The sequence below is a fragment of the Hyperolius riggenbachi genome, chromosome 2, assembly GCF_040937935.1.
Source record: "Hyperolius riggenbachi isolate aHypRig1 chromosome 2, aHypRig1.pri, whole genome shotgun sequence".
NCBI classification, from domain to species: Eukaryota; Metazoa; Chordata; class Amphibia; order Anura; family Hyperoliidae; genus Hyperolius; species Hyperolius riggenbachi.
Window position 1 is genome coordinate 507,953,806 of NC_090647.1, and position 22,500 is coordinate 507,976,305.

Sequence of the window (22,500 nt, forward strand, 5' to 3'; positions counted from 1 at the left end):
CAAAACAGAAATGGCTTCTTCAACCCAAGTTCACTGTAAACCAGCTAGACTTCCTGTCTAAATACCATCAAAGACAGAGATATTAGATGCACTCAATTACTGATATATAGTAACCCACAGGACCTACCTCAAGGCTTCTCTATTTCCAGCAATGAGAGTATCCACACTGAGACATATATCTAAAAGATAAGCGTGAGACTAGACTTACCTGAAGGTTATCCATAATTCCCTTAAGGGGGATGCACAGGCTGACACAAGTTCTGCCAAGCAGCACTGTAAATTCTTACTGTCACCAGAACCTATTTACCAAGCTGTGGGAAACTGGCATTTTGCTCAGTCAGACTTATTACCTGCCTGAGAGGAGCTCATAGAACCCATCAGTAAACAAAAACAAAACCTGAGCTCAATCCAACAAGAGGTCATTTAAAGGAAACATCCGAGGGAAAAAAAAATCTACTTACTTGGGGTCTCCTCCGTTGCAGATGCCAACCTAGCCAGGTCGTCCTATTCTGCGCAAGCACGCGGTCGCCCTCCTGTGGCTGGGAGTGTTCTACACAGGCACAGAAGATGCCTACCTGGTGCGGATGGCATCTGCAACGGAGGGGACCCTGGAGCTGCGGTGAGGGACAAATTGGCTGCCAGGGGCTGGAGGAAGTCCCAGATACGTAGATCCCTTTTTTTAAATTCTAGTTGTAAGAATTCCTTTAATTTAACTAAATGTACCATGTTTTTCGGACTATAAGACACTCCGGATTATAAAACACGCCTAGGTTGAAAAGGCAAAAAATCAGGAAAAAAAAATGCTAAACCTGGTGTGTCTATAGGGCAAGGGCATCTTATGGACCTTTTCTCCCTAAGCTGTCTCTCAGCTACACTACACTAACACCAATTACACTACACTAACCTCTTCAGCCCCACCTGCTAAACTACACTACACTAACCCCTGCTGCCCCACCAGCTAAGCTACATAGCACTAGAGTACACACTATTTTACACTACCCCTGCTGCCCCACTAGGTAAGCTTCACTACACTATACTGTAATGCGCTAACACTACACTATAATGCACTCTGATCTCACCTGATCCTGCTGCCGCGCTTCTCTCCCCCTCGCTCTGGTCCTGCTGATGGTCTCCATTTGTCTCCTCATGCAGCTGTGACATTGCTATACACGGAGGCCGTCTGCCGCTATACGTCTCCGGGTCCTCTGTTCCACGTGGCCTCCGTACTTCTGTATTGGTCCTGTACTGTAACACAGGCAGCGCACGTGCCCTGGGGTCAAGCATGACATGTGGTGCACATACGCCGCTACTGTTACAGTACAGGACCAATACAGAAGTACGGAGGCCACGCGGAATGGAGGACCCAGGGCTGTATAGCGGCAGGCGGCTATATCCACAGCTGCAGGAGGTCAAAGCCAGGGGGAGAGGAGTGTGGCAGCAGGATCAGGTGAGAGCTTCCCTGCACTTTACACAACATTTTACTCTGTCTTTGAAATATAAGACACACCCACTTTTTGCACCCCTGGTTTTGGGGAAGAAAGTGCATCTTATATTCTGAAAAATACAGTATGTTTAGAAGGAAGAGTTCAAGAGGCCTATGTGCTATGCCTTACAAATTTGTATGAAAAAACCGCTAATTATACATAACAAAATATGCCCATACATTACTCGATTTTCCTTTTCGATTGACCATTCGATTCGATCATGTTTGGGGAAGATCCGGTTCCATTGTGCTCGAGTAGTGGAAAATGTCTATCTGGAGAAATCAACCAATTTACTCGATGGGGCAAGATGAAAAATGTTTGTCGATTGATCACTGGTCACATGATTTTGATCAACACAATTGATTTTTGGGTTTAGAGCATGACTGCACAACATTATTTCAATTGATTTAGTAGAGGAAAATTGCGCATGTTCTCGCTTTAAGTGTGTGGGCCACAAGTCAACTAACTTTCAATGAACCACACTATAGTTAACCCGCCAGTAAAGCCAATTGCTTATTCGTTTGATGGATAATCGAGACGTATGAGTCCTGTGCGCACCAAAGAGTTATACTGGGTGAGTAGCAAGGAGAACAGTGAGAACATGCTTTGAACAGTGAGAGAGTTCATAAAGATGAGATATGAAAACACTATTTGATGCTGTCTGCCTGCCCTTTATCTGTCATCTGTAACCGGGTGATTGGTTGCTTAGGAAAGCATTTGAGTAGTGATTCTGATTCTCCGTTGCTTATCTGGCTATCCATAGCAGCGTAGAAGTCAGTAGAGGAACAGACATTGGGACTAGATGCAGCTGGTGGTGTGGCCCCGCAACACTGGTACTACTAAAACGTGCTCGCTGAGACATACAACCATTCAATAGTAAAAAAGCTGCACTGGATCAGACAAAACCGTACCTTTATTGTGGTCCTGTGGGTACAGACAAGGTGGTATGCAGTGGGGGTGAAGGGAGCCTGCACAGGTGCTGGCAGCTATGGAGAACTTCTTCTTCTGGGTACTAACTTCAGTTGTTCTCGATGCAAAAGAGCTTCTCAGAGCTTTTCGACCCAACTTGGGTCCAATACAGTTGTCTTTTCTTAAACAGCCAAGAAACCGTGAGAGACAGCTTGTGATAAGGTGGTACTGCAGGGAAGTTCAAAGGGTCATTAGCTCTGCTCTGTTTTATAGCTTAAAAGACAGTGGCCCATATGCAATTCACGTTTTCACCTGAGTTTTCTCATAGGTGATAATTTTAAACTTGTCAATAAAATGCCTTTTAAGCCACCAGAAAGCAAGAAAATACTCAAAATAATTTTGATAGTGCTTTTTCACCTACTTTTTGGTACTTTTTTTTTTAGTTGAAAAGTGCTGGAAAGTTATTTTAAATCAAAGAAAAACTATTATCTCCTAGGAGAAAACTCAGGTGAAAAAGTGAATTGCATATGGCCCAGAGTGGTTTGTAAACTGCAAATATGACAGAATGATGCAATGTTATGATAAAAAAAGCTATATACAGTAGATGAAAATAAGACTTTTTTTTTTTCTTTGCTACTAATGTTCTATTCATTATCTGTACTACACATACAATTCATATCATTAGTTTTTGAGGTTTTTGTTTGTTTTCTTTTGGCTTTGTTTTTTTGCTTTAGGTTTGCTTTATTACTGGAAGTAGTTTTTTTTAATATATGGCGATCATCAATTGTTCATCTGCAAGGAACAAAAAAATATAGCGTTTATAAAAGTGGTGGAAATAATGCAAATGGGTCCCAAGATGTATTTGAGCATAAGCCCTTTCATATAACTCTCCTGTATGGCCAGTCTGAGCAATACTCGCCTGTAGGACACACACCCTCTCTTGGTAATACAGATTGCTGCATTTGAAAGCTGCAGGCATGTTGCCTCTTTGTAACTCGTCCTGCTTGTAAATCGATTGTGCTGATTGCAAAAGTGCTTCTGCTAAAATTGCAAAACTAAATTAGAAACCATGAAAAGAAGTAATTTTGCACAGATTGATTTTTGCCCACATGAATGTCCTGTTTGATTCTTGGCCAAGTTGCCTAAAAAGGACGGATTACATACTTGGTATTCTTTGCTGAATAGGTTTCTGCTTAACGAAGGTCCCTTTCTGCATAAGAGGGAGTTGTGCGACTTTACCAAGAATACCAAACAAAAGTTTGCTTTCTTAAAACCTAAAGTATTAGCGATTGTTCAGATTGGAGTGAGCATATGATGCCTCCCATGATTCATCATTGCTGAATATGCAAATCACCCTTTGTTGTTCCTGGAAGCTAAACCTACCTCTAGAGCCTCTGGAATGCAATGATGTGTCCAGGACCAGGCCGAGGCAGAGGCGAGGGAGGCTCCAGCCTCAGGGCGCAGTGTAGGAGAACAACTTACTCATCTGTCATTCCCCTATTGTTTTTGAAGCAGGGAGAAGTAAGAAAGCCAAGATAACAAGGGGTTAAGGTGTTGGGGGCCCTTGGGCGCATTTTAGTCTAATATCAATCAGTTTGTGGCGGCTGGGGTGGGAGGGATGGAGGGGCGCACTTTAGTGTCTCGGGTTGCTGGAGGACCTTGCTCTGGATGTGTCAGCTTCCAGAGTTGGGGCCAAAATAGAAAAAAGAAAATATGTATTTACAGGAAGGTAACATTATTATGCTGGGGGGAGCGATGAGCGCACCATAATCCAACATGCATACAGATTGTTTTGGATTGGTTGATCCTCATCCTCATGGCATGGATTAATGTGGCCCTGTGGGGTAGGACTTTAAAAGCACGCAGAGTTACAGATTTCCCAGCAAGCTCATGGTAAACCAGAACTCCAAGGAGTGTGTAAGAGGCTACAAAGGACCTGTGGTAAGACGGCTTTTTTTGGGAGGGTAACTTACCTATGCCTCCTATAGCCGATGCGTTCCACTCGCTGTCCACGTGACGCTACTATTTCCTCCTTCCGGGTCACTAGTTTTTATGTACAAAATGTTCACTACTAGTTTTGTTATTACATATTTATGTTCTACGTTACAGTATTGTATAAACTGTTGTACGTAGTTGAAAACTCATTAAAAGCAAATTTAAAACAACATTGTTTATACTCTGTCCAAATCCAGACTGCCCCATGCATTTGGGATTTTCATGGAAAATGTCTTAGTTCTTTAGCTCAAAGTTCCATGAACTGAATTTTTCGTTCAAAATATTCCACAAAGCACTGATGTACATTTTTAACTGATGGACTTTAAAGAGAATCTGTAACCTAAAAACCTCCATATAAATAAACATACCAGCCTGTAGATTTTCATCTCCTGTCCCCCTGTGTCACATTTTTGCTGCTCCCCACCAGGATTCTGGCCCAAAAAAAGCAGTTTTATAAACTGTTTTTGTAAACAAAAAATATGGCTGCCAAACAGGAAGTTCATCATAATATTGCATGTTCCTGTAAACTGCATTACAGTTTCCATGAAAGGTTATATTATTAAACAATACATCCAACCTTTAGCGTTTATTTCATATTTGAGAAGAAGTTTTACCTTGTAAAGAATGCTGCAATCTTTAGTAGTGATTACTGATAGCAGGTCCGTGTCTGCATTCTGCAATAGTCTATGAGCTATGCTTCTCACAATTATCAGCTTTTATCAGTAGATGATACTGAGTTACTGAGAGCAGGGAATGTGTGAGCTCTGCTTTTCTCAGTTTTCAGTGTGTGAAAGACTCAGAGACTCAGAGCAGGGCTATCAGAGTAACCTCCTCCAGTCTGTAAACCATTACAGCCACTTCCTCTTTGGGCCGACAAGCCTGACAAAGGAGAGTAAATTTGATTTATTACAGCAATGGAGCAACTAAAAAAGGCTGCAGTAAGCCAGCGCACTTTAGAATAGATATAGGAACTTGTAGGATAGTAGAAAAAAGGCTAAACATTTTGTTACAGAGTCTCTTTAAGGCCCCATTCACAGCAGCAAATGTGGACGGCCGTGCGTTCGGAACCCAACGCGTACGAACTCACACCATCTGCGTTTGTATGCATTGCGTGGCTGATCCTACTCACGGAAAGTGAATGGGTTAGCCGCGTGTTTTGTTAAAAAAAAATGCGTGCGTACCCAGACCGCACTGGTCCGGAAGGCATGCAGTGTGAACATCAGACAGTGCAGTCTATGCACTTTCTGATGTCCTGTGTGTCGGCCTCCTGCACGCGTGGCTGAAATCCGGACGGCAACGCGTGCAGTGTGAACAGGGCCTAAGAACATAAACTTGGCTCCTGTTTTTTTCCTCCTACTTTTGTTTCCTTTTCCTCCTTATATAGGTGTAACAAAATGTTTAATACAAGACTTCTTTTCCCAACTAGATTTCAGCCAAACCCAGCTTGAGTTGGCTGAACTGATAGTTAAGCCTCGTTCCCATCAGGGCCATTTCTCTGCGCTTTTCACTGCACATTGCCCTGCATGTTGTGCAAGGTATTGATTTTCCCTTGTAATTAAATGTGCATGGTTCCCATCTATGCACTGCGCTGAGCTGCGTTACAAAAAAAGTGTTGCATGCATTTCTGGGCGTTGAGCTGTAAAGTGCACATCAGTGCAAGTGAATGGGTGCGCTTTTTTAGCGCTTCGAAGCGCATGCTTTTTTGCACCTATTTGAAAAAAAAAATACATTTACATACGAAAACAAAGCTTTATTGACAACTGCTACAGTAAGCAAAACATGCTTAAAAAAGTGCACCGCAACACACTGAAATGCGCACTAAAGCGAATGCGTTTTTTTTATCCTGCGCTTTTACACGTTTTTCAATGCACCCAATGTAAACGAAACCTAAGACTTAACTACTGACTTACAACTTTCTCCCTCCTTATTATTTACAAGCAAAAGGAAGTAGAAGGTTGGCACTACAGCGGCAAACATATACAACTCAACACCAGAGACTTGCATTAGATGGAGGACTTCAAATACACCCCTTCTTAGAAACCTCTTTAGCGTGCTTAAGCTTGAAGTTTAGATAACAGACGAATAAAGGAAATGGAAAAGCTGGCACCGCTGCAGATGTTCAATTTATTGCTACAACTTCATAAAGTGCAGATGTGCAAATATACAACATCAAATAAAGTTGCAATTGGTGGAGCACATACCCTGTGAGAAGAGGCGTGGGTGGTGGTGGGTGCTGGGCACTGGATGCCTGATGGCTGTTTTGCGCTATACAGCGCTTCTACGGAGGCTTCCTTAATATTTATCAGCTAGGGATGATCAATGAGATGCAAATATTTCCAAGTTCATGCAGGATTATGTACATTTGAATGCAAATTTATGCAGCTTCAAAATGGACCAGTCATGCCCCACCAAGGTTTAAACTGGTCCATTTTCAAACTGCATGTATTTGCATACAGTTTTACATAATACTGCATGAACGCGGAAATATTTCCAACTCATTGATCATCCCTATTCTCAACTGTTTATGTTAGCTCTATTCACTGGTCTAATTATGCTTAAAAATATACTGAACGATTTAGTATTTCAACTAGTATTAAGCTTGATGTGTCTGAATTGGAGGGGAAAAAAATGAAGGATGGGGAAATACGGGATTGCTTTGTTTAATGTGGCCTCCATGACTTGTCTTTGCAGGTATTCCTTGTTTCAAAAGTATTTAACCAACCTCGAGGGATGTGAGGGCGGTCTGGAGAAGTTCTCAAGAAGTTACCAATCATTTGGCATCCACACCCAGCCAGATGGGGGAATCTACTGCAAAGAATGGGCCCCGGGAGCCGAAGCAGTTTCCCTTACTGGCGATTTCAGTAAGTGCTTATAAGAGAAGTGTTTAAAATGTCTCTTGCTCAGTTTATTTCCTTTTTTTTTAATGAACCAAGAAACTGTTGAAGGACTGAGAATCACTGAGCAGTCCTATAGCTGAAGTTGCAAAGCTGGCATTTCCCTTCGTTACAGAGAAGAGGGTACCAACTGCAGACAGTAGTCATGTCATGTTTAGTTCATGGCTACCCAGGTTATTGGTAGATAGACTCGCTTCCAAGCAATATAAAATTTGATTTGTGTACCTGGTATTTCTAGGCAGTAAGCTCATAAAGGTGCATCCGCTGTAAGTAGAAGACTGTTCTACCTCTTTATTATGTGCTGGTAGTTGCTGATCTCGAAGAGGGAATAAGGTGACCTCATAACGTAAGGGAAAAAAACAGAGACAACAGCAGCCCAATAGCGCGCAATATGTCACTAAAATCGGAAAGTAAGAAAGTCGAAATGAAACGTACAATGGTGGGCGTCATGAAGGAGCAGGTGAAGAATTATAACCCGCCCCAACCGTGATGTATTGGGGGTGGCCACTCTCTTAACCTCCTTGCCGGTTATCCCAAGCTCCGCTCAGGGTAACTGGCGCAGGAGGATTTCTCATGCCCCGCTGGGCCGATTTTTCTCAAATTTTTTTTAATTGCACGTAGCTAGCACTTTGCTAGCTGCGTGCATACCTCGATCATTCGGCGCTACTCGCCGCCCCCCCCCCCCCCCTCCAGACCCCTTGCGCAGCCTGGCCAATCAGTGCCAGGCAGTGCTGAGGGGTGGATCAGGATTCCCTCTGACGTCCATGACGTTGGTGACGTCATCCCGCCGAGCAGGAAATCCCATTCTGAACGGGATTTCCTGCTTGCAAAGATCGCCGGCGGCGATCGAAGTAGGTAGGGGGATGCTGCTTGTCAGTGGCTATCATGTAGCTAGCGCTAGGCTAGCTACATGAATAAAAAAAAAAAAAAAAGAGTGCTGCGCCGCCCCCTTGCCGATGTAATTGGAACGGCAGGGGGGTTAAAGCGGGATTGTCAGCCACAAAATCAAATTCCATTTACCCACTACTCTATGCTAATTATGCTGTCTAAACTAACCCTGCAATGCAAGTATTCCAACATAAGCATAAATGTTTCTGCGCTAATTATTGTCATCTCAGTCAGCCTGGCTCTATTCTGGTACATTGCTCGGGTGAGAGAAGCGTGTTATTTCCCCTCCCACATTCCTGCTCTGCACTCATTGGCTGAGGGAAGTTCAGTGTGACATGAGGCTGAGAAGGGAAATACACCTCACCCTTCTGCAGAAGCTGCTGTAATATGATCTATGTGTTTGCAAAGCAAGCTAGATATGACAGTGCAGTTTCTAAGAGGAGAAAAGGGATAAGGGAGAAAATGACATTAGGATTGGATTCAGTCAGAGGCGGATAACAGCTTTTGTCTGAGCGATGCTCTTGTATCCCGGGTTATGGGGACCAAGGTATTTGTGCTGTGGAGCTCTCTATCAAAACCATGATACTGCTGCTTAGCACCCCTGGGAGATGCATGCGTACTCGGCGCTGTCACCTGACATCTGTTGCTAGAGCCAGCAGGATTCCTGGAGCTTTCCTGATGTTCGCCACAGCATGCCAGTCTCTGCTGGCACCATTGCTCCCCCTTCTGCACTGCCCACCAGACCCACTGTGACTGCTGCCAGTGTCGTCCCCCTCTCATCCTTCTGAAGCCCTGCCAAAAGCACCATTATAGCTTTCACCAGGGCTTGTCCACTAGTTGGAGCAACGAGAATCATCCTCTGTGGAGTGAGACAGGTGGTCCCAGCAGATGGCGTTGAGGAAGTTTCTTTTTTTTCATACGCTGAAAATAAGTAGGGCGTCAGAAAAGACTCCCTTTACCCACTTAAAACACAGGCGTCTTTGTTGTTCTTAGTAAAGGGGGCTTCCAGATGCCTAAAAAAGCCAGCAGGATGCAGGCAATAGACTTTTTCACCTGTTTTGAGCAGCTGAAAAGGTGTTGCCTATATTTGATGGGAATCGCCACTGTTTTGTATGGGTAATGGAACTTGTTGGACATTTAAATCACCCAAGCGCGTCCTTTACCGCCCAGCAGGGGGATACTGGAATTTGAAGTAGGCGACGATGCTCGACCTTGTTAGACAGTGTACAGCAAGTGCGCTTGTTGGACCTCAGGGGCTTGTGGAGACTTATAAGAGGAAGACATAAGTTATAGAAACTAAGGATTTTTATATTTTTTAATTTTGATTTAAAGGGTCTGTGAAATGGGGGAAAATAAAAAAAAGTGTACACATCTGGCGCTTCCTCCAGCCCCCTCCGGCCTGATCACTCACTCGCACTGTCCTCCGCCTCCTGGTTCTTCTGCAATTGGCCCTGGAAAGTCACGCACGGGCTCTTCTGGGGGCGCACAGGCGCAGAACGCTCCAGGTCATGGGAGAGAAATGAGGGAGCACGCACAGCCGAACTGCGCCTGCGCCAACTGTCCCCGACTGGACGACTTACCAGGGCCAGTTGCGGGAGATGCAGGCAGTAGAGGACGGTGGCGAGGGAGTGATCAGGCCGGAGGGGGCTGGAGGAAGCCACAGGTATGTATACATTTTTTTTTTTCCACCCATCTCCGTTACACTTTGCTTGTGGTACTCTTTAAAATGGTTTGTAAATTGATACTCAAGTTTTTCCACAGGGCAGCAGACATGGTCATCCCGTTATTTTTCTGGAAAGCCGAGAGAATAATTGAACAAATGAACCCTAATTAATATAAATTCATTTTTTTCCCAGTTTCACTATCATATAGATTACGGTTCAACAAAATAACACTCTGAATTGTTATCAAAGGAAATATTCAGTTTCTTTGTTTTAAATTAATCTGTTGGACGTTACTGCCTAGAAAATTATGGTAAAAAGTATTCATAATGTGAGTTAGAAGCGTGTTCTGCAGACTGGAAGGAATGGGGGTTTTGAAGTCGCAGAAACTTTTTGTTTGCTGTAATTATTTGAAGTGCCCTCCAAGGCGACATTGTTTTTTGATTAGTCCGTTTTCCATTCTCTGACTTTCTCCCACATGTGATGAGATTTACTAATTACATCCAAATCCTTCATGTTTAAGGGCCTGCACAACACAGAATAGAGCTTTTTAGGGAGGGTTTATTTAACAAGAGAGACGCTGTATTAGCGGTGCCAGAAACCGATAATATGACTTATTTTTTTTTTTTAATTTAACACCGTATTAAAGGGACCCTTAGCAGGCGCTGGGGGTTTGCATACAAGCATACCCACGGCTATTTGTTATAGAGTAAACACTCACCGACCCTTATGTATTTGATCCTGCTCCCGGGCTGGCTCCTATAAATTACATTGTAACTGGCGACTCTGACATAAAGTTGCTTGGTGACCCCGGAAAAGAAAGCCTGTGCATGCGCAATCTTCCTGGCTTCCACCTCCCTCTGCCGCCCGTCATATTGCAGTTTACACATTGAGAGCCCTTTCACACTGGCCCAGTGCGCTGCGGCCAATTGGCGCACTGCTACTACCGCCTAATGCAAGTCTATGGGGAGGTTCATACTTCCCATGTTACGATACTCTGTGCCAGAAGTGCCCGTATTAACGCTAGGGCATACCTAGTTTACCGCACAGCACCTGCGGTGAGCTGCGGCGATCTGTATTGGCCCGGAAATCATGTTAGTCTATGGCGACACAGGCTCTTTTAAAAAGTTGGCGGCGCGCATGCGCGGGGGCGTATTTTTACAATATGCTTCCATGCACTTCCACATACCCAAAGCAGGAAGTGACTGCAAGCGCCTGTCACTTCCTGCTTGGCTGATTGCCTGACAGGTAACACTGTACTATTGCAGTGTTCCCTGAAGGCCTGTTTTTGGCGGGGCGGGGTGATGCGGTGTGGCAGGCGCGAGGCTCTGCATCACTAACGCCAATATACAGTGTGAAACCAGCCTGTGTGGAATAAGAAGCCAGGAAACCTGTGCATGCGCAGAGAGGACCTGCAGGCTTCTTATTCCGGGGTTACAGCGCGACTTTGTCAGAGTCACCAGTTACAATGTAATTTATAGCGGCCAGCCCGGGAACATGACCGCTTACATAAGGGGCCGGTGAGTGTCTGCTCTTTATCAAATAGCCGTAGCTATGCTTATATGCAAACCCACAGCGTCTGCTCAGGGTCCCATTAGAAGCAAACCTGAAGCGAAAATAAACCTTCATGTTGAAATCTATTGGAAATATGTGCACACACAGCAATAGATCCCTCTCTGATCAGATTCAGCCAGAGAGGCATCTACCTGCTGCCCCATCTGCCAATGTATGGACACCAAAAATCAAGTCAGACTGCATACAGATGTATCCAAATCAGTATTGGAGTTGTTCCTACATAGAGAAGAAGAGTCAAATTCATTTTTTTGGCAACTTCATATTTATCTTCATACAGTATCCCCCCCCCCCCCCCCCCTCTCAAAAAATAAAACACATTCAGCACAAATCCATGTTGGGAAATAGAAGGTTTCTCACCAGCCCAGTTTTGCTGGCTTTTAAACCTAGCTGGTTTTTCTGACCCTCAGCTGTTACAGTTAGGTGGTCTCAGTCTGTGGGTATCAGGAACTTCACAGTCGTGGTGGCCCAGCAGATCTGGAACACACTCGGTAGGCTATGAAGCTGGTGGAGATTTGATGATGCTTTGCTTGTCTTAGACCCGGTTCACACTTGCGTTAAATGGCAAGCAGACCCGTCAAATCGTATCTGATTACCAGTCAATATGATCCGTTTTCACTCAGTTTGCCTTCAGCTGCTTCCGCTCCGTTTCCCCATATTCCCCCCCATCCCCAAAGTGGATTTTGCTGCATAGAACGGTCTGTTTCTTCGCTAGTGTGAAGAAACGGTCTATTTTCTCATTGCCCCCAATGTAGTATTTCTTGCGTTTCCATTCTGCTGGGCTCAGCCATCCGGAAAAATTTCTGCAGGAGGAAACTTGCCGGAAACTTGAGGTCCGTTCAGCGGATCGTGCGGGATGGATTCGTTTGGACGGGCGAATGTGAATGGATCCATAGGTTAACATTGGATCCATTCGCATCTGTTTCGATCCATTCCCTTCCGATCTGGGAACGGACCGTTTTTATAGCGCTAATGTCAACCGGGCGTACTGTAAAATGATCATGAACACTTTGGACATATTTTGGAAGGGTCCGTGAAGTTATATGATGTGAGGTAAACGGGTATGTAGAGTCCCAAGCCTACATAGAACTAAGCCTTGTTCATTTTTTTCTTACTATAAGGGCCCTTTTACACTTAATCAGTTGCTCTCCGTTATAACTGAAAGAAAACTTATTTTCAAAGTAATGCCCATGTTTTCCAATGGCTCAGTTCCCACTATACGCGTTTTAGCTGAACGTTTTTTCACAATGCACTGCTATGGAAAAAACGCATACCAACGCACACTAATGCATTAAGTGTAAAAGGACCCTAAGGGTTAAGAATCCAGAAAGAAGATGATTACGTTATCAGTAGCTTATATAGCATTTCTGACCATCTAATAATTCTGGCCAGATTTTGAAGAATTAATTTAATAACTCCTGATAGTGTTTTTGAAAAAGCTAAATTTGTATAGTTTATTTTACACAGAGGCATAGTCTATATTCATAATTGCAATACTTTTTATCTGTGGTAGGCATGGAGCGGGGGGGGGGGGGGGGGGGGTGCTACTAGTGTATCGTTTTTAACCTAGAATGCCATTGTGCCATTCCTTAAATGGAATAGAACGTGGATGTATGCTGAAACCAATTCATTTTTTTCTTTAGCACTGAAAAACTTGCATTTTAGAATTGAACATTTCACCTATTTTTGAGCACCATCTGCTGGTTTTACTAGCAAGTTTCTAAAACCATGCTGCAGTAAATGAACCTCTAAAATTAAAGTAGTTTCCTGTCTTGGCTTCTATACACTTTTTATCTTTGCATCATTCCTGTTTTTATGCTGTAATATAGTAAAGCTTGCCAATCAAACCAACAGGTGACAATCTAGGGAAATCAAGCATGCATTTAAAATATACAGGCAATTACTTTTTGTCAAAAATGTAATTAAATACTTTGAAACTAAAATATACAGGCAAATAGCATGCAGAACTTTTTTTTTTTTTTTTTTTTTTTTTTTTTTTTTAGTGTTTTGGATTTGATTTCAGAAAATATTAACAGATTATCCCATCAGCCTGCTTTCATACAGTGTATGTGAAAACTTATAGGCCCACAGCGTATACTACTTCATTAGGACACAAAATGAGCCGTGAAGTCCAAAAAACAGTTTATGGATCTTCAGAATCAAATTGGGACTAGGCATAAATCAGGACAAGGATAGTGAGAATTGTTGGAAGCCTTGGATTCAATAACAGGTTGTCTAATGTCAGCAGAGGAATTTTAGCGTGACCATTTGGTTTTCTCTTGCCTCCCTGGTCAAGACCTTCTTCCAGATATCAGTTTGGCTTGATGACCAACTAAAGGTTAGGGACAGTCAATCCTCCCGTTTACAAAATTCGTAAATGTTTTACTCCATCAGTGCAAAAAACGTTAACTTAAAGTTTCTTTGCACAATTAAAGTGCTTTGCTTAACAGTGGCGTTCAACCTGCCATTCTCTCGTGAATACAGTATTTGACCAGTGTCTGTTTAATGGTGGAAACCTAAACCATGACATTTAGCCATGCCGAGAGGCCTACACTCCTTACACATTTGTCTAAGTGCATCTGAGGCTTCCCATGTGAGTTTTCTGTTCTCTGTTGGTAACTTCTTTATGACAGCCTCTCCTGGGCAGATATACTTCTGTTCCAATATTTTCCTGTTTTTAGATGATTTCTACCACAGTGGTTTGCTGAAATCCCAGAGTTTTAGAAATTACTTTGTGTGTTTCAGTATCTTTCTCAAATCTCTTGGAAGCTTTTTTCAGGCATAGTGTGCTGCAGAGACCTTTTAGAGAATGTTTCATTGCTACAAAAGTTCTGACTATGCCAAGTAATGTTTAGATCCGTTAGGGATGACTGCAGCTGCTGAATTGTGTGTAGTCAAATCTTACCCATCTACCCAAATCTGGTTCAATGCTTGAATAAAGGATACATGAGGTCATCTGAAAAATAAAACGTTTGACTCACCTAGGGCTTTTTCCAGCCCCCAGAAGTCTGGGGTGGAGGCAATGCCTCTGCCTTCCCCTATGTGAGATCTTCACCCGCGGCTGGGTCAGGATCTCATGATTGTGCTCCCGTCGCCGGGAGTGCTCTGCACTACAAAGATAATTCAGTTTTTTAAAGGCATGATGCTCAGGAAATGCTAATCCCCCAAAAAGCCTGGTAACTGGCACTTTCACATGGTTATCAATGGCAGCCTTTATGCCTATTTTAGGGTGCTCAAAAATTACTCAATAGTGCAACCCGATGACATTCCATTTTGAATATTTTATCGAATCGTAAGAGAATCTGTGTCGCAACATGGGCACCTGATTGATCTTTAAATCGCTTTCCATCTGAAATCTGTGCATTGGAATGGCGGAAAAATCTCTGTCGCAAGGGCTCGATCAGGTGCCAATGGTAAATGTGTTTGATATCGCGATGACTGACGGACACAATGAACCCCCGGTCAGTGTGTCTCCTCTCCGCCAGCATGACTTCTGGCCTCCTGCAGTGTCTTCAGTCACTACGAGCGCTTGTAACCATTCAAATCCAAAACACGGTGAGGTGAGATTTAAATGCATGGGGGGGGGGCACTTTACACTTGGACGGCGGCCCTGGCAGGTGGTGGCAACAGGTCAACTCCCAGTAAATTTCATGCTGCAGTCTACCAAAAATTGCTGTGGGGCCAGGCAATGGATCCCTCAATGATTGACTTGGATCAAAGAGGGATCTATCAATTGGTCGATCTGGCCACTCATCGGGTGATGCATAGGCTTCCTTTAGATAAGGAAAACACACGCAGTGGTGTAGCAATAAGGGATTCAGAGGTAGCGACCATACTGTGGCCTCTGGACCAGAGGGGCCCGTCAAGGGCCCTCCTTCAATTGCTCTATTAGCTTTTCATTGGTTCTATGCTGGTAATGATCACCTCCTATATGTGCTTTGAATAGTGGTAATCATTAGCAAACGGTTCTCCTCCTCCTCCTCCTCCTGCTCAAAACTGTCACTGGAGCTGTTTTTGGCAGATTTTGGTGCTCCATATCAATTGCTTTATAGGGGCCCAATGTAAAACTTGTATTGGGGCCCTTAGCTACACCACTGCACACAAACCTACCTACCTACCTACCTCCACACACCTCCAGCAGTGATAATATTTGCCACCACTAATACAGTATGAAGAATGCTGGTTTATCACGGTGGCATATTTAATTGAGCCGTGTTTTATCTCTGTGTTTATATGGCTATATTTTCTATACAAAGTGCATTGTTATAAAAATGAAAAAAAAAATATTTTTTTCTTTTTTACTTGTTTTCCTCATTTTCAGTGAAAAGAATTGATCTGTCAGCCCTTTATCTCAGAATTTGAGGGCTGCAGAGCCGCTTCCTGCAGAGAGCCCATCACATTTACTCTGAAACCTGCTGCTGCAGCAGTAAAATTGATGCCGCTTGTACGTTTTCTACCTACTGCATGTAGATTATTGTTCCCTCCGCCGCTCCCTTAGTCACCGTGGGTAGCTTCCTATTTGTCTGGAACAGAGGAACTTAAATCTCAGAGTGAACTTTGGTACCTGAATGTCTGACGTTTGCCTCCAGCAAAAATATTGACAGAGATGGTTTCATAGTGAATAGAGCACCTGGTGATGTGTTGGGAATGCTGAATGTCAGTCACGCTGGATAGTAGACGCAATGAAGCTGTTTTATGTATGCTGTGTTTATAACTGAAATGTGGAAATGCGCTAATGCCTCTTTCATCGTACAGGGAGATGTTTTTGCCTATACAGGTACTCCCTCCCTGACTTATGAATGACCCGTCGATATGAACGGCCCGAATTCTGTGATTTTGTGGGAGCTCGTCACTTTTTTTTTATTCAAATAGCCCTTGTAGTTTTTGAGAAAATAAATTGTAAAAAAATTCAAAGAAAATTTTTTTTTTTTTTAAATTTTTATGCATTTTAAAGCAAACCTGTGATAAGGTGCTGGGGCCTTCTGGAAGTTTGGGTGGATTGCAAAAAAAATCAATTCAATTTCAAAATCGTAATTGCAAAATTTTATGTTACATTTTCTGTAAGCGAAATTAGCACATTATGATCATCATTACGACAGAGGCACAAAGGGAGGTAGAGGCATAGGGGCACAGTGGGGGCAGAAGTAGCACAGAGGGGGGCACTGAGGGATCAGGGGAACAGAGGGAGCGCAGAGGGGAGATCGCAGCGCTGTACAATTTAAATAGACTGCGTCGACATTTTGCTGTCTAACAGTCTCCTAGCGGCAGTCGCCACGGGGAGATGCGGGCGCATCGGTGCGCACAATCGCCTGCAAAACCCCGCCCCAGGACTTGACGCCTTTTGGTGTTACACAGTCCTGGGGCTGCCAGCCACCTGACGCCTGTTGATGATAGGCGGTTTGGAGGCAGTTAAATGCTCAAACTTGATAGAAATGAGACCTAACTTTAAAATTACTTTTTTCTCTTCTGTAATTTTGTTTCCTCTTCTGTATACTGTACTTCTATTTACTGACATTATTTTCTTCTGTATTTTATATTTCTATCTTGTTGCCTTTTCATATATAAACTTAATCTTACTTTTCTTGTAGTCATCTGTACTTCTATTCTGCTCTTCAAGTCTTCTGTCTTCTTTTTTTCTAACTTTTTGCACTGCGAGGCTGTCTTCACCACAATATCTGGACTACCTATGCAATAGAGAACCCCACAAATCTCCCACCACGGCTCTCCTGTTGGTCTATTGGCTGGACCAAGGAGAATCTTCCTTGAGGAAGATTCCCCTTGATTAGATTAAAGGACCACCGAGTGCAGAAGATTTAAAGATGCATTATGCTGGGGATCATTTTCTGCAGTTATATTAGGAGCACTGTCAAAAACATATTTGAATTTCCTGCCAAAGTTGTGTATTGGACTATGCACTGAATAGAGGGATACCTCAGTGCATAGACCAATAGGAAACCCTGATGAGGACTTTAAAGATTCCTTTGCAGGAGTTCCTTGTAAAGCAATGTAACTGGAAGTGCTGCTCTTCAAACAAGAGTTGAAGTGAGAGGGAGATGAGGCTGCCATATTTATTTTATTTGTAAGCAATACCAGTTGCCTGACTGTCCTGCCTCCTTTGGCTGCAGCAGAGTCTGACTCACACACCTGAAATAAGCATGCAGCTAATTCAGTCAGACTTCAGTCAGAAACATCTGATCTACATGCTTGTACAGGGTCTATGACTAAAAGTATTAGAGGCAGAGGATTAGCAGGACAGCCAGGCAATATGCATTGATTAAAAGAAAATAAATGTCAGCCTCTATACCCCTTTATGGTTAATGAAGGTTATCCTCTGCTTCAGTGGACGCATCAGCAATATACAGGTAGCCCCAAAAATTAGAAATTTGATTCTGTGGGAACAAGTAAAAAACATTTTTCAAAAAGACCTTGTAGTTTAAAAAAAAAATCGATTTAAAAATAGACAAAAAAAATGGGTTTTAAACTGGTAAAATGACATGCAGGAGGGACCAGCGGTGACAGAGGGGGACACTGGAAGGGGGGGGGGGGGCATAGAGGTGGTATATGAGACAGAGATGGCACAATGCTTCAACTTATGGACATATTCCGGCTAGGAACTAACCTTCAGTCCCTATTTTGTTTGTTTCGCCCAGGACTACTTGTACTAGTAACTGCTGTAGGTGTGTTCAAACCCTTTCATTGTATGTGTATCGCTATCCAATGTTTATCTCTATTTCAGACAACTGGAACCCTTCTTCACATCCATATAACAAATCGGATTTTGGGAAATGGGAATTGCATATTCCACCAAATGACCATCATTCTCCAGTCATTCAGCATGGCTCAAAGCTAAAGGTAGGTGACTCCATCTTGCAGCAGATGTTGAATGAATATATATATATAATTATATGATTCAGGCTGCGAGCTCTAGACAAGTATTTCATACATTCATGCCAGATTTATGGGATCACATTGGTTCTCCTGTCCTGGTGAAAGGTAGTAAGGCTCTTTTTCTGGCCATACACATATTGCTTTTTCAGTTGATTCTGTCACGGAAATCTGCTGGGGATCTGCTGCCTGGAACATCCTAATTGCTCAATTTTGTGTAGTTATTTCATCCAAAGGAGGACCAATCATGTTGATAAAGGAGTGACTAGACCATCAATTGCCCTGTGATGTCGCTCTGAATGTTACTCTGAATTCAACGATAATGGTTCACTGCAATCTCTAACCAAGATGAAATAGACAACATGGTGGAGAATTGTGACCTGATGGATATCCAATCAGGAGGTAAACAATTGCTTCCTGTGGGGAAAAGGGGGGTGGGGGGGGCAGCAGAGGATCACGGCTGCAATACACGGCCCAGCTGTGAGAGGTACAATGCATTCAATCAGTTCTCAATCGGATTTCTACTGTAATCTAATTGAGAGCAAGTAGACTTTGGTTGAAAATTGACCACAACCCAATAGATTGTTTGCCATTTTGGGAGATTATCTCATTTATGGACTTTGGCATTAAGATTTAAACCTGCTACTGTACACACCATGCAATTTTTCATCAGATAGATGTGTCGAATAGATAATTTCCAACAGGTCCAATCTGCTTTCTGATCGATTTCCATGGAAGTGATCAGAAAATTGATCAGAAAAACGATGGTAAATCCGATCCGAAAATTATCTATCGACCCATCTATCTGATGAGAAATTGCATGGTGTGTAACAGGCATTAGGCTGACTTTAAAGTAAAACAAATCTTTTGACATACTGTAATTCAAAGTTTTGAAAACATTATACATATTGCATGAAGTGAAACTGAGGCTTAAAGAGGAACTTTAAAGGACAACTTCTGTCCTGTGCAAGAGTTCATGTTCACTTTAACTGAGGATAGAAGTTTTTCCTTTTTTCAAATAGACCGGGAGGGGGGATATATGTGGCAGATGTTTTGGTAAACCCCTCCCACAGTGTCATGTCAGGGCCATGCACTTGAGTTTCTTGTCTGTGAACCTTGTTGCGTTGTGGGGAGTAACAGCTGTTTCCAACTGCTAAAGCAAGCAATATCTCAACCTATCACATTGTTAGAGATTGTGTTTATCGATAATGACAGTTGGTGCTGTCTTTTTTTTTTTTTTGCCTGCAAGTAGTAACGATGTTGACCTGCAGGCTCAGGTTGGATAAAACATGAACAAGTTGCACTTTCCCCCTGCTAAACTGCTGACATCCATTCCTCCCACACCAAGCTGTTTCATTGACCAACTATCACCATCTCTGATCATGTGACTCTGGTAACAGGATTAGTAGGCAAAGAGAATTCGCATAATATGCACATTGGTGTTTGTTCCTACTACAAGAAATAAGTGACAACGATAATAACTTGCCAAGAGTTGTAACACTTCCCATTCAAAAAAATAAATAACTAATACAGTAAATAGAAATCAAAAATAGGGCCTAACCATTTTCCATAAAATATAAAATCCAAAACTGAAGTACAATTCTACCTGCTGTTCGACTTTATGATCCTATACTTATGGCTCCAGCAATCAGCATAACCTACAATTTCATTTCGGTGAGCTTTGGTCTGGGTGTCGTGTTTTCCATCCAACTTTGCTATACGCTGGCCTTCTACACCTTCATTGAGTTAATTTGGTTCCGCTTTATTTATTCAATCAATTCGCTAAATGTTTTTACAACGCTTTGAAGCATTTTTTTAGTTTTCACATTTTTTTTGTTTGCAGAGACTTTAATTCCTGGGCGCTAACCGGCGTCAAGTTCCAAGCAAATTACAATTGTGGCAAACTTCCTTGATTAGTTGAACTCTTTGTAAAATATGTACGCAGCTGATGTCAAGATCCCGGAATTGCATTTCAATATAATGACTTGCTTGCCCTGCAGGAAGGAAATTAGTTATCTTGACTATTTTACATTTGCTTTAGAAATCAAAGTGCAAATACAATCTTGGCAAATAGCTGCATTGTAATAGAGGAAGGCTGTAGAGGTGTTCTGCCAATTATGCATGCTGTGTTTAGTTGGAAATGCAAAGGTATGCCGTGAAGTACCACTAAACCAAAGGAAGGTCCGTAAACCTATGGCTTGTGCTGTTTATAGTGTGTGTGTGGTGGTTCCTGAGTGGGTTATCATATCATTATATCAGTAATACCCAAGCAGCCGAAAAGCCCTCCTACTAAAAAGCAATGCTTAGTGCATTCTTAACCACCCTGGCGTTCTATTGAGATCGCCAGGGCGGCTGCGGGAGGGTTTTATTTTTTTTAAATAAAAAAAAAAACTATTTCATGCAGCCAACTGAAAGTGGCGCTCCGAATCCGTTCTTCTGATCGCCTCCGGCAATCAGAAGTAACAAGGAAGGCTGCAATGAGCAGCCTACCTTGTTTGGCTTTACTCGTCGCCATGGCGACGAGCGGAGTGACGTCAGCCGACGTCCTGACGTCAGCCGCCTCCGATCCAGCTCTTAACGCTGGCCGGAACTATTTGTTCCGACTGCGCAGGGCTCGGGCGGCTGGGGGGACCCTCTTTCGCCGCTGAGCGGCGGCGATCAGGTAGCACACGCGGCTGGCAAAGTGCCGGCTGCGTGTGCTGCTTTTTATTTTATCAAAATCGGCCCAGCAGGGTGGTTAAAACAGAAGGTATTTGTGATAATTCAGCTTTAAAGGGGCACGAAGTATGTTTTTTTTTTTTTTTTCCAGAGTAAAATGAGCCATAAATTACTTTTTCTCCTGTAATGCTGTCACTTACAGTAAGTAGTAGAAATCTGACAGAAGTGACAGGTTTTGGACTTGTCTATCTCTTCATAGGGGATTCTCAGCAAGGCTTTTATTCTTTATAAAGATATTCCCTAAAAAGGATTTAAACAATGATGCTGGCCAGCTTCCCTGCTTGCTGCACAGTTTGGCAGTTGGACAGAGCAACTGCCATTCACTAAGTGCTTTTGAAAATAAATAAATCCATGAGATTCCCCCCATGAAGAGATGGACTAGTCCAAAACCTGTTGCTTCTGTCATAATTATACTACCTACTGTAGTAGTGCCCCTTTAGGTAAACATCTGTGGTTCCCACAATGCACTGCTGCTGAATATGCAAATTATCTCTTTATACCCCTGAAACCAGGCCTGCATCCAGAACCGCTGGTGTCTAGCACGCCTATAGCTTTAAGTGTTACAGAGCCACACCAACCCCACATGTAGACAGCCTGATTCAGACTCTTGGTCCTCCTCAGTGCATGGCAGGGATTGATCTGACTCTATGGGATAGGGCTTGGACCAATACAACAGAGTACCCAAGCAGCTCGAGGTGACACAAAACCACAAGGAAAGTATAAGGGATTGAAAGGGACAGAAAAGCCCTCCTACTAAAAAGCAATGTTTAGTGTGATTTGCCCTAGTATTTTTAGGTCTTTTCCCTCACATTGGGTTCCCCGGAGATTTCCTTGACCATAACTAAGTGGAAGGTGTTTGTTATACTTTTGACTGAGACATTGGCCTCAATTCACTAAGATCATGCTGGAGATAATAAGGCGAGAGAAAACTTACCTCCACACAGTAAGTGAGTTATCTTATCTCTTCATTCCTTAAATTACCTCCTCTGTAGTTATTTTCACTCCACTTAATAAACAGCCTGTCTTTACCTGTGGAGTTATTTTAAGGATTGAAGAGTTAACTTAAAGACAGAAGAGTTAACTTTAGGTTTGCCTGAGGTAAAATGTTTCCTGATTACGACATGCCTCAGTGGTGACCACTCTAGAAATCTTATTAAAGACAGGAGATAAGCTTAGTGAATTGAGGCCATTGTGTGCTGATGTCATCTCTCGTATCCAGCCATCTAAATGAATTCATAGAAATACCATTCCTGGTAAGTAGAACAGGGATCTCAGAAATGGCAGAGCTCTAAATCCGGCCTATATGGAGGTGATGTTCCAATGCAGTCCCACCAATTTTTAGTAGGAAAAAAAATAATTATCCTCTCTGGCATTTAAACAATATTCTTTATCTTGGCATCTGCTCTTCCATGAGCCGATAAACAACCTATTTTCAGTTTCTCTATTGCCATATAAGTTTTTTTTCAAAATAATTTTGCAGTGAAACAAAAAATT

The 22,500-nt window shown here is 42.8% G+C and overlaps 1 protein-coding gene across 4 annotated transcripts in view; it reads left to right on the plus strand.

The window, feature by feature from the left end:
• GBE1 (1,4-alpha-glucan branching enzyme 1) overlaps positions 1 to 22,500 on the plus strand; it is a 202,961-nt gene that overhangs the window by 42,355 nt on the left and 138,106 nt on the right. For all 4 annotated transcript variants that reach the window (XM_068266113.1, XM_068266114.1, XM_068266115.1 and 1 more), the window contains 2 exons: positions 7,080 to 7,249; positions 18,140 to 18,255. In XM_068266113.1, the coding sequence (XP_068122214.1) occupies positions 7,080 to 7,249; positions 18,140 to 18,255 (286 nt within the window). The remainder of the gene's footprint in view (positions 1 to 7,079; positions 7,250 to 18,139; positions 18,256 to 22,500) is intronic.